The 13,160-nt window shown below is 45.7% G+C and overlaps 1 protein-coding gene across 1 annotated transcript; it reads right to left on the minus strand.

The window, feature by feature from the left end:
* Positions 1–14: 14 nt before the first annotated feature.
* ASAH1 (N-acylsphingosine amidohydrolase 1) lies at positions 15–2,493 on the minus strand. Its single transcript, XM_085852989.1, has one exon. It carries the CDS (start codon positions 2,428–2,430, stop codon positions 1,204–1,206), a length of 1,227 nt encoding a protein of 408 aa, XP_085709115.1. The 5' UTR covers positions 2,431–2,493; the 3' UTR covers positions 15–1,203.
* Positions 2,494–13,160: the final 10,667 nt, after the last annotated feature.

Here is a 13,160-nt window from a genome sequence, read left to right on the forward strand (position 1 = left end):
CCAAAGCAAACGGCTCGGCAATCAAGTTTATTCATTTGCTATTTTCTTTTTACAAATCACAGTTTTGGAATGTCATAAAAGCAGAATTATGGAAATTTTCAGTGAGCGATGGTGGAACCGAAGATGATTTTAAACGTCATTTGTACCAATAGATGACGTAATAAGTGGATGAGCTCAACGTCATTTGTAATGCTCTCGTATCAATAAGTTTTGTTGCCTCACCGGTGTTTCTCAGGCTTGAGGACTCATTCTAATATATATATATATATATATATATATATATATATATATATATATATATATATATATATATATCTATATATAAAATACACTAATGCTGTCTGTCAAAGTAAAAGTTGCTTAAAATTAATCCAAATTAAAAACAAAAAAAATGAACACGAGTGGTGTATAAGCAACAGACCGTTGCCTCGATCGCTCCTGTTTTTTTTGTTTGTTTGTTTGCTGTGAAGAAATATATACCCTCTCATGTGTTTTTAGCACTTTCAACTATTGAACTGCAAATAAGACTGGAAGGATTATAGCGATTCACGTTGCACGCACCATCGTGTCGCCACCGCACAGGCCCTTTTCACGCCGCCATGTTGCTCGGCCCAGTGCACGATTCACTGCGTCCCACGTTGCATTATGTTTACGCGAGAACGTGTTCACATCGACTTTGACTTTCAACTCAAAATTAGCATTCGATATTCAACATCTCCAGAGAATTTATCAGATGAATCGAAATATATCCGCCTCGAGTGGGCCTACCAAGATGGCGCTTGTTGGCGACAAATTCACACCGCCAATAATCATTCCAGTCTTAAATACAGTTCAATGCTTTTCAACCAGCGCAAGAATTAAAGGCTTCCTTGTATTTTTACCACGGGTTTCTGCCAGCAAATCTATAACAGACGATGTACCCAAAAAATAATAATAAAACAAATAACTAAGAAAATTTCCCAATCAAATCAAAAACAAGGAACGCTCAAGATTAAAAAAAAAAAAAATAAGAGTAAGTTTGAATTTCAGAAAATCGTTGTATCTCAGATTTTTGTGCAAAAAGCATTATTACGCAAAGTTTCAAAATCATAGGCAACATATTCGTATCAATTAGAACTGAAACTTTTAGAAACCCTTAACCAGAGTAGTCGAAGCATGGATGTCCACACGGGGTGGGGTGGGTGTCCAATGCATGCAGAAGCATCACCAGGGCATGCAGGGATCAGGACAAAAGCGTCGGTACGCCTCGTACGTGTGTGTTTGGAGGGATATGAGTGAGGTGTACACCGTCAACTTGTTGAGGATGGGTTTGGTGGATAAAACATCATACATCGTCGCCACCGAGATGTTGGTGGTGCCGGTGCCTTCGAGGCACTTGATAGCGAAGGATCTTCTGTCGTCCAAGAAGAAGGGTGGACGCCATCGGTCGTAGTTGGTTTCCAGCACGTACCAGCGACCTCGAGTGATGTTGAGATTCCATACCTCGAGACAAGAGTTCCTGGCACGGGTGATCACGCATCCTTGTTCGGGTTTATAGCCACCGAGGATGTAGTATGCTGGGGCCAGAAGTTCGGTGGTGCTCAAAATGGTCTTGGCTTCGTCATAACTGGTGGCGTTTTCCAACACAGCACGAGTTAGGAAGCTCATCCAGTGACCGGTCCGGTGTCCGAGTACCCACTCCAGGATGCCAATGTAGCCCCCATCGAGGTTGAACCTCTCGTTCATGGTAAGTGTAAATAGGCCAGGGTGTTCACCTGTCAAGATCCCCACGTAGCCCACGAATGTGGTGCTGCGGAACACCGTTTTACCACCTCTTTGGGCATTCACGTTCACGACGAGGCTGGACAGTCGTTCGGTCATGGCCCATGTGTTGTTGGCCTTGTCCCAGCCCAAGAAGAGACCGAAATCCAGGTTTCGCGCGTGGAAAATATGTCCCTTCTGATCCTGGGCCACGATGGAAGTGCAAACCGTGAAAACCTCATAAAAGATGTTGTACAACACGATCTCACCGAGGGGAATTCCAGAGGCTTGGGCCACGCTGTCGAGCTCCTCTGGGAAAGGGGGAGGGAGGGTCTTTGCCAAAATGGGAAGCTCATGATCCACGAAGCTGATGAGTCGTCCCTCAGGTGACAGGCTCGAAGCGAGTTTCTTGACGAGATCGATCAGATCCACCAACTCCGTTTTCTTGCTCTTGACGAGCTCGGTCCAGCGCTGGCGCGGAGGTAGGTCGAGGTTGACATCGACCCAGGACACGTTCCCTGCGAAGGTCGGACCGCTGGGCGGGTATAACCCGGTGCGACAACCTTGTGTGTACGGAGGCACGTTGTGCGCTTCGCTCCGGACGGCGCACAGCACGACGAACAGCACGCACACCAAGCCCGCGAAAGAGCGCGCCATGGAGCCGACAGTCTCTGACGGGGACAGTCCCATCACGAGTGAACCGCCAACGTCCGCATCATGCGCCGGCTATTGCCGAGTGACGTCACGTTCGTCTCGAGTTCACTTCGTCAAAAAAAATAAAATAAAATAAAAAAAAAAAAAAAGGTTGTATTTTGATATTTTAACGTAAAGCATTAAAACTGACGGGAGACTCATGAGCGGCGGATAGTCGAAGCGCCTTCATTGAATGTATTTCTCTTTTGTTCGTTGGGGAGGAATATTATTATATTATTGTACTTCAAAATCGGTTCGTGTTTCAAATAATTCAAGGCGGTTAAATTCATTTAATTTATCGAGAGAATATCGTCGTCATGACTCGTCTACCTCAAGGCAGGTCCAAGTACCATCGCCTGTGGAAGCGTTACGGGACTTTGGTGTTGTCCAGTGCACCGTACAGTGCTGCACACTGCGCGCATGCGCAGAGCTGGCTGTTCAGGGCAGGAGAGCGGTCTGCGTTGGGGGCTCCTTATTATCCCGCCCCCCGGAGGGAGGAAGCGGGATATTGTAATCTTCGGTTTGTTTGTTTGTCTGTCTGTCTGTTAGCAACTTTACAGCAAAACAGCTTTAGCAAACACTATCAAATTTAATCCACAGGTGGGCAATGAACCTTGGACGACCCCATTAACTTTTGGGTCCAATTGGATCAAAGGTCAAGGTCAAGGTCACGAAAAGATCAAAATCGTTTTTCGCTCACAACTTCTTCAAAAACGATCTGATTTACTTCAAACTAAGCTTATCGTGAACCTTATTCTATTTGTCACTTATAATCCTACCCGTTCCTATAGTGGAAAATGCATATTTGTGAGGATCGGTAGGGTCCGAAGTTTTGGGGGTCATGGTCATCGGTCAAAATTACAAATTTTCCATTAAAACTAAAGCATGGTTACGAAAATACAACTTTACGGGAAAACGGCTGGCTCAAACACTGTCAAATTGTATCCACAGGTGGGTAATGAACCTCGGACGACACCATTGACTTTTGGGTCCAATTAGGTCAAAGATCAAGGTCAAGGTCACAAAAAGATCAAAATCGTTTTTCACTCACAACTTCGTCAAAAACGATCTGATTTACTTCAAACTAAGCTTATCATGAACCTTATTCTATTTGTCACTTATAATCCTACCCGTTCCTATAGTGGAAAATGCATATTTGTGAGGATCGGTAGGGTCCGAAGTTTTGGGGGTCATGGTCATCGGTCAAAATTACAAATTTTCCATTAAAACTAAAACATGGTTACGAAAATACAACTTTATGGGAAAACGGCTGGCTCAAACACTGTCAAATTGTATCCACAGGTGGGTAATGAACCTCAGACGACCCCATTAACTTTTGGGTCCAATTAGGTCAAAGGTCAAGGTCAGGTCACGAAAAGGTCAAAATCGTTTTTCGCTCATAACTTCGTCAAAAATGGTTTCATTGACTTCAAACTAAGACTAAAATATTCCTTATAATCAACATTCAGGTTAAGGATGTATCAAATTTAAATTTGATCCCCAAAATAACTTTATGCCTTAAATGGGTGGGATTTGTTGTGCCTGCCACCACTTGTTTGTTTTGTTTACACACTGTCGAGACTTGTATGAGAGCAAACACAGAAACGCACAACAAGGGGATCAGGAGACAAGAGGGGCAGGAGAGGAAAGGAAAAACAATGTGGAACAGACACATGATGAGATCTGTGGAAGGGAGAGGGATGTGGTGGGGGTACACGGGGTAAACAAGATGGACACGACAGGGACTTTCAGGTCCTTACACGACAGGGATTTTCAGGAAGGAAGGCAGGGAATTTGAAGGAGGTGGGTTTGGAGTGGATTAGCGGGGGTACAAAAGATCGTGGTTTTGGATAGGGGAAGATGAGAGATGGTGTTGAACAGCTGTTTTGAAGACCTGGAGGGAAGTGAGATTGGTGTGGGTCTTGTCAAGGGGGGGGGGGGTTGTGTGGTTGATGCGTATTTTTAACCAAGCCTATGCCCCCTCCCCTGAGGGGAAGAAAAAAATACAAAAACTTAAAAATATATTATTTCATTTTCTTCCTTGGGTCTTATGTTGATAAATTAGTATGGTGTTCGTGCAGGCATGATGGGCTGAATGGCCTCCACCTGTGTTAGATTTCATTATATTGAAGAGATTGTGGGAGTTTGTTCCAAAGGCGGGGAAAAAGAGGAATGAAAGGGTGAAGGTGAGCAGTGATTATTGATTTTGGTAGTTTTAGCAGAAGGTTGTTGCTGGTGGACCTTGAACGCCCTGCGAAAATATGTGGTGGTGGCAGACAGATCTTAGACAGTGCAGGGGGGAGGCAGGTCAGAGAGGAGACGGTAGAAGACAAAGACCACCGACCTGCCTGCGGTGAGGGAGTGAGAGACCCAAATACAGCCTCATCACGGGAGATACCAATGATCCTCAATATCTTGACTTCCACAGCGTGAAGCCGAGAAAGGTGAGAGGTGGGAGCACCAGCCCAAAGGGGAGAGCAGTACTCCATCAAGCTGCGGACAAAAGCTTTGTAAGTGGTCAGGAGCTCAGGTGTGCCAAGGAAGGACTTTGCACGACGGAGGATGCCCAGTCGGTGACTGGCTTTGGAGGCCAGCTTAGAAATATGGCTTTCCCAGGAAATATCATGGCAGATAGTGAGACCCAGAAACTTAAATGAAAGGACTTCTTCAAGAGGATTGTTGAAAAAGTAGATGGGGTGGGGGGGGGTTCCAGACGGTCCTTTCGGAGAGACATAGTGAGAGTGTCAGATTTGTCAGGGTTGAAAGACATGTTCCACGTGTTGGACCAGTTTGTGATTTTATCCAGATCTGCAGAGAGTGAAGAGGCTGCTGCTTGTCGATCTGAGGGATGACAGATGGTACGGCAGAGGGTGGAGTCATCAGTAAAGAGATAAAGATGATTTTCTAGAGAGTCAAAGAGATGATTGATGAAAACCAGAAAAAGAACAGGGCCCAGAACACTGCCTTGATATGAGAAACAACAGCCTGGACAGGAGGGGAAGAGAGAATTCCATTAAGGGCCACACGTTGGCTGTGACAGGAGAGGAAGTCTGCGAGCCATGAGTGGAGATGGCCTTGGATACCATAGGAAGAGAGTTTGGTGAGCAGGGCAGGGTGCCAGACCATATTGAAATCACACGATATGTCTGGGGAGATGGCTCTGATTTCATGTCTGGCGTTGAGGATCCCCATCCATTAATGAGAGAGCAGAAGCAGCATATCCATGGTAGGATAACCTGGTCTGAATCCAAATTGATGATCAGAAATCAAGCTATTGGAGAAGAGGAAGGATTTAATGTCTGAAGCGATGATAGATTCCATAACCTTGCTGATTGGTAGAAGGCTGAATGGTCTAGTTGCAGGGATTTGTTTTTGCACCTTTTTCATGCAGGGTAGTAATGTTTACTCATTTCCAAGCAGATGGCAGATGACTGAGCAAATGAGAGGGTGAATAGAACAGAGAGAGGGTGAGCAAGAGCAGAAGAGCAGGTTTTTAGGACACGTGGGCTGATTCCGTCTCGTCCGGTTGCAGAATCTGAGTTGAGGTTTGACAGCAAGCTCTCCACTTTGTCAGGAGAAAAGGACACAGAGTCAAGGGACAGTTGGGTGCGACTGGGTAAGGTGTTGATGTGGATTCTTTTTAACCCACCTTGTTGTGATCGTTGAAGGATTCTACCTGGCCGATTGTGGAATCCTATTTGACTTCAGGCAGAGTTTAACGTTTGTCCGATTTGGTTATAAAATCCTGCATAAAACCCATTGACACTGATAAAACCGATGTCCACACAAGTCCTTCCTTGTGAAACAATTTATTTTCTAATTATCCACCATACACTTTTCACCCTCATACAATGAACTTAAGAATCCCCATTGATTGCAATATTATTTGGTTCTATTTCATTTATTCTTACTTTAGTTAACAGTTAGACCAACCCGATTCAATTCACTTCCACATTACATCAGAGAGTTTTATTCTAACTTGGTACTTGGTCAGTTCCAAGGAGCACAAGCCACTGAGATTGTAATACTTCCTCAGGTACTTGCACTGAAACAATTTTACATTTCAAAGCATTTTATACTTTCATGAGAGAGTGGTGGGGGGCTATCAACCCAGACTGCAGACGTGTCCTTTAGATGAGAAGCCACTTCGTACATTTTGAGGCAAAGGTTCGCTGTTATCAGCTCAGGTCACTCCGCTCCCGACCAAGACATTTATCATCATTTAGGGCAAAAGTCTCTTGGTCAGAAAGGACAGCCAATTCAACTTGTAGCATAAAAGTTACATTTCGAAAACTCCATTTGTTACAATTTAGAATACATTAATATAAATTTTTCCCCCACAGTGGGTACAGAAAGCGATGGGTTTGGGACACAATATTTAGAAGCAAACACAGAGTTTAGGCATTCAGCCTTTTCACATGCAGTGTCAGCTGCGCAGCCATTTGAGGTAAGGGAGTGGATAGAGGGGGAACATACACCAGAAACAGACTTAACTAGATGAGGGAGGGTAGGATAAGGGAGGAGGGGGGGAGATAAGGAGAGTTATTGAAAGAGTGTGGAGGATTGCAGAAGACCTTGGAGAGAGGGCTGGATGAGGAGGAGAAAAGGCTCGGTGGTGATGGGTTCAGGTACCGTGGGGAGCAGAGGGCAGTTGAAGATTGGATGAGGTGGAAGAGAGAGGGTGGGGGAAGGAGGCACCTTTGTGGATGTGAGGGTGGTCAACTTTGGGAAGGGGGAGTGAGGGGAAGATTGGAGGGAGAAGGGTGAGGGAGGAGAGTTGAGGGAGAAGGGTGAGGGAGGAGAGTTGAGGGAGAAGGGTGAGGGGAGAGTTCAGGGAGAAGGGTGAGGGGAGAGTTCAGGGAGAAGGGTGAGGGGAGAGTTCAGGGAGAAGGGTGAGGGGAGAGTTGAGGGAGAAGGGTGAGGGGGAGAGTTGAGGGAGAAGGGTGAGGAGGGGAGAGTTGAGGGAGAAGGGCGAGGGAGGAGAGTTGAGGGAGAAGGGTGAGGGAGGAGAGTTGAGGGAGAAGGGTGAGGGAGGAGAGTTGAGGGAGAAGGGTGAGGGGAGAGTTCAGGGAGAAGGGTGAGGGGAGAGTTCAGGGAGAAGGGTGAGGGGAGAGTTCAGGGAGAAGGGTGAGGGGAGAGTTCAGGGAGAAGGGTGAGGGGAGAGTTGAGGGAGAAGGGTGAGGGGGAGAGTTGAGGGAGAAGGGTGAGGAGGGGAGAGTTGACGCAGAATGGTGAGGGGGGAGTTTTTGAGAAAGGTGAGAGGGAAGCTTGGAGGAGGAAGAGTGTGGAGGTTGCTTTGTGAGGGAGGGTTGAGAGAGAAGCTTTGAGAGGGAGGGGAGACGATGAAAGCAGGTACGGCCAAGGTGCAGGAGGGCGACAGGAGAGGTGGGGAGAGGGGAAGAATGAGACTTGGTGGAGGTATGGTGAAGAAGGGAGCGGGCAGGGGTAGGTACAAGATTTGAGGGGTTGGGAAGAGGGGGAGGTGTGCTGAAAGGAAGGAAGGAGCATGTTTGAGATTTTGAGGAGTGTACTGATAGTGATGGTGAGATATCTGTTCGGTTAGAATGGAGCCCACAGACGTTAGAACACCACACCCTTTGGGACAACAGAGGAAGAGCTGATACTGAAGCAGAAGACAGTGAAGAGGTGCCAAGAGCGGAGGTAGGATGAGGGGCAAGATGGGCGGGGAAAGGAGAGGGGATAACAGGTAAGGGGTAAGGAGGAGGTTGATTTCAGTAGGTGGGGTGAATTGGCACTGAAGTTGGAAAAAAAGGACGATTGAAGTAATATGAACATGCATTGTAAACTGGGATTTTTAAAATTTAAAGTTGGAGATGTGATTAAAGACATTACGTGAGGGATGCAATAAAGGAAAAGTAAGAGAATGGAGAAAAGAATGTTTGTAACAAGTGGGACGTTTTAGATCCAGGATGAAGGGAAGAAGGGAAGAAAGGAAGGGAAAGGATGAAGGGAAGGGAAGGGAAGGGATGAAGGGAAGAAGGGATGAAGGGAAGGGATGAAGGGAAGAAGGGATGAAGGGAAGGGAAGGGATGAAAGGAAGGGAAGAAGGGAAGGGATGAAGGGAAAGGAAGGGATGAAGGGAAAGGAAGGGATGAAGGGAAGGGAAGGGAAGGGAAGAAGGGGAATAATAATAATAATAATAATGGTACAATACCGAGAACCACACGTGTGAAAGAGGAAGTTGTAACATTTTAAGAGACCGTTATCTTTTTAAATTTTTTTTGATAAAGATCACGTAGGATTAGGTCAAGGAAAAGTTGAAGAAAAATCGTGGAAGTGTCGGTGAATTTGGACGCAGAAGGAAGCGTTCGACGGAAGTTACAGGAAGAAGAAGAGGGGGTAGTGAAACGTGGTTTCAGGTGTAATGTGAGAGGTTCAAAGAATAAAGATTTTTTTTTAAGATTAGGTTAGTTTAGGTAAAGGAAAGGTCTAAGAAAAAATCGTGAAGGTGTATGGTGAATGTGGGTTGACAAAAGTAGATGGTAGATCAGTAGAGGAAGGAGAAAGAAGAGTCGGTACAGGAAATCAGTCACGTGGAGTACAACGTGAGGTGAAAAGTATTTTTAAAAAATATATATTTTAAGACATGAAACAGAGGGTACAGTTGAGAAGGATAGAAGGAGGGTGGAGGGAAAAGTGGAGAAAATAAAAACTGATGGTAAAAAGGAGAAAATACAATAAATACGACCGCGTACACAAACGGGAAGAAGTAGGCCTCAAGGAAATCCGAAATGAAAAGACATCCAAAACTTAACAATCAGCACAAGTTTTAACACAAGACCGAACTACAAACACACAGTGAACACGGAGATAACAAAATGACAGTAAAAACGCGACAAAAACGACCGGAAAACTTTTCTTTGAGAAAGTCGGCAGAGACCTTGAAGCAGAATCGCTCAAGAACCGGAACCGGAAGTCCCATTTCAGCCATGATCAGGTGCTGGCAGAACACGTTCGAATAAAGCCAGATCGATCAACAGATCGATTGCTTTGAAAGACGGAGGTTGGTAAGGAGAGATCGACTGACCTTGGTCGGTGCCATTGCCTTCTGAGAAAGATCTGGGATTGAGCCTGTAATAACCAGATTATTATACAGAAGCTGGAACTGAGGAAAACCAACCCACAGGGGAGTGCTGCATGAGCAAGTGGATTGCTTGATTCAAAGTGCTCAAGCAAGCACTCCAACGGAACAGAGTACTATTAGTACTTCTTAACAACATGGCGGTCTGCATCTGAAGAAAAACAAAACAAACGCTTGTTCGTCTGCATGTCTGTCGGTCTGTAACACACGGTTCGCTTGACTCCACCCAGGATGTCTTATTTCATGAAAAATCTTACGGTTACTGCATATCTCCTTGTTGGTGCTTACTGCGATGTGAAGCCAAAGATGGCTCAGAGCTATTCACAATCGTCATGCTCTCCCTACAAGTTTGCCTTCATTGCAGAACTAACAGAGCTACAGTTAAAAAGATTTTGAGCCAATGAGTGTCATTGGCCTTGTGAAGATTGGGCTCAGTGATCAAGGCAGCAACCTTTTAACTTATACAGTAACTAAATGAGTATGTGGCATTCAAGTAGGGCTTAAACCATACATCTATAAATCTATTGGGACCATACTCTGTGCAGAGCATTGGTGCTGCCGAAGCAGTCTCCTTGGCTATTGGGCACAATCCTGGACGGGTCTTCACTCCGATGCAGGACACCAGCAAGCTGGCATTCATTTTGCCGGCCTCTGAAGGATGACAGGTAGAGTCAACCACCTGGTATTATTTCAACAGCCGAGTGGGATTTGAACTCAGGATCTGAGGATCCCAAGCCCACCACCCTAACCATTGAGCCAACACCAGGCATTGGGCTTAAACCCACGTCATTATAAAAGGTCTTTGCCTCCGAGGTCAATATTTACCTTTAACGATGTGTATACAGTACATGCATCAGGAAGAAGATAGTTGGATTCAGGTCGTTTATTGTCGATTGTTGCATATCTCTTCCACATATCTCGGGGGATTGTGAGCTCGACAGGCGACCGTGATTGGGCATGACCTGCTCACTGTCACATATCTTTTCTGCATATCTCATGGGATTATGAGCTGGACAGGCCATTACCTGCTCATTATCACATATTTTACACATATCGCATAGGATTGTGAGCTGTACAGGCAACCATCCATCAAGGCAGGTCCAAGTACAAACTCACGTACTCCAAGTACTCATGTCCTAAAGGTAACCGCCATAATCGCATCATGACCTGATCCTGGTCACATATCTTTTCTGCATATATCGCAGGATTGTGAGCTGGACAGGCGACCGTGAGTGGCCATGACCTGCTCATGGCCACATATATTTTTCACATGTCTGCAGAGGTGAATGTTGAAGACTTTGTGTTGTGAGTGGGGTGCAGATAGTTGAGGACTTGAAGTCACATTTTACACGATGTGGCTAATCTATCTATAATGGAGCAGATGTGATCGGTTAATGCGCCAGAAATAGCATCATCTTTGGTGGTAGCCGGTATCACTAAATACCTTCCTTTATCTTATGATATGTTGTGGTCAATAAAATGTCTTTTAAAAATGATAAAAATTATAAAGTGCGTTTCCAAGACTGTGCCGCAGCACATTGCCCTTCGAAGTTGGGCTGAGAAGGGTACTCCCGCCCGGAGCCCAGGGGGCAGAAGTACTCGCTCGTGTAAACAATGGTATCATGGTACTCAATTAAATGCTGTCCAGGCGGTCATAATCTTGCCAAAACGAAGTTTTTGCAAGATCTGTTACTTGGTAAGTTTTTTTGTTTGTTTGTTTGTAATCATTGGATTTTTCACCTTTATATCACTCTGTGGAGCACAATTCTCATCAGAAACTCTTGTGGGTACACATATCGTAGTATTATTACAATACCCTTCAGCACACATAAAGGTCAAGGTCAAGGTCAAAGGTCAAGGTCACTTTGCGGTAAATCAAGGAGGTCGACGAAACCCTTATTTTTTGAGTCATTTTAATCGAATCATCTCCAAACTTCATGGGAATGTAGTTCATGGTCTGGTGCTCAGCTGATTAGTTTTTGGTGGCGATTGGCCTTGACCTTCATGGTTAGCGCCTGAGGTCAAACATATTTGACCCCCAGGTCAAATTTTCAAATTTTAGGAATCATATCGTGTAGTACCTCAAATTGAACACCTCGATGAGTGCTTTCTAGATATGTCAAGCTTGAGACATTATGACGTCATTTGGTGACGTTATGAGGCAAACGCATATTTTTCATGGGAACTCTGTAGAACAATTCTCATCAGAATCTCTTGTAGGCAGATATTCCTCAAGGAGTCGCTCCTGGTGGATTGCAGCTCTGTTCACCTCAGTGTGACCTTAAAGAAGTCACACGTCGTCACCTTTTGGCAAGATACAGGTCACCCTGCGGGTGAGATTGGTTTTTTCAGTTTTAGTCAATCCTATTGTGGCAACTTCCTCAAACGAATTGATTGTGTTCACAGCGGATACAGAGTATGAGGAAGAGGAAAAGAAAGATAACTAAATGGGCAGTTAGAAGGAGGCTTATCTATGGACCTTTACCTACCATTGTACATTTTGTGGGGGAGGTGGTTGCATGTTTGTAGATCTTGAAGAATTAGGATGAAAAGTAGAAGTAACAATAAAAATATTGTGACGTCCACGGGACTTGAACAGTCCCGCCAACGAAGAATGAGCCGAAACGATGGAGGCGGTTTGTTTATTTATAACCCAAACATGGCGGTTCGAATCGCTCTACCGCAAACGGGACGAGGAAGGTGGCACGAGTCACTTTTCACTGAGTTTATGATGTTTATTTGTTTTTATTATTAACCAGAAATAACAAGACTCGGCAAGAAGAGGGATCCGGGGCGATTCGACGGGATGGTGTGGGATCGGGCGTGGGGAAAACACAGACAATTCCAATGAATATACAGATCTCAAACCCTCTAAGGCGCCAAGCACACACACACACACACACACACACACACACACACACACACACACACACACACACACACACACACACACACACACACACACACACACACACACACACACACACACACACACACACACACACACACACACACACACAACGTAGCTATTTCTGGTGGTCAGGCTGGACCGTGGTGTGGACGCAACTGTCCCTGGATCAGCGTCGGACAAGCTGGCCTTGCTCTCGTCAGGGGGGGGGGGCAGGAGAAACCGTGGTGCTGTCGACCTCCTGGTCCTGGCCCAAGTCCGCTCACAGCCGCCAGGGAACCAGTTCTGGCGCCAAATTGCGAGCAGGAGAGGGAGGCAGGTCCGCCCGCCGTTCGACCCCGTACTCCGAGTCAGCAGAACCCCAGATCCAACCAAGGTGAGGCGCGAGGCTCAGCAAGGCTCCAAGATACGATGAAGAACACGATCGAATCAGCACAACAAGTATGCTTTCCGCGCAACAGCCTCCACACCAAAAAAAACACGATCTTTTTGTCCCGATCTTTTTGTCCCGATCTTTTTCCTTTTCCTTTTCCTTTTCCTTTTCCTTTTCCTTTTCCTTTTCCTTTTCCTTTTCCTTTTCCTTTTCCTTTTCCTTTTCCTTTTCCACCCCGAACAGAACCTTTTTATCCTCCCGTCCTCGTCACTTCCAATCAAGCCGTTTTATTGGCCCACCGCCGTCGCCTTCCGCCAATCGTGATCACGGGGCGGAACCATCCG

This window comes from Eptatretus burgeri, chromosome 13, assembly GCF_056783735.1.
Source record: "Eptatretus burgeri isolate ZD-2024b chromosome 13, Ebu_testis_v1, whole genome shotgun sequence".
Taxonomy (NCBI): Eukaryota; Metazoa; Chordata; class Myxini; order Myxiniformes; family Myxinidae; genus Eptatretus; species Eptatretus burgeri.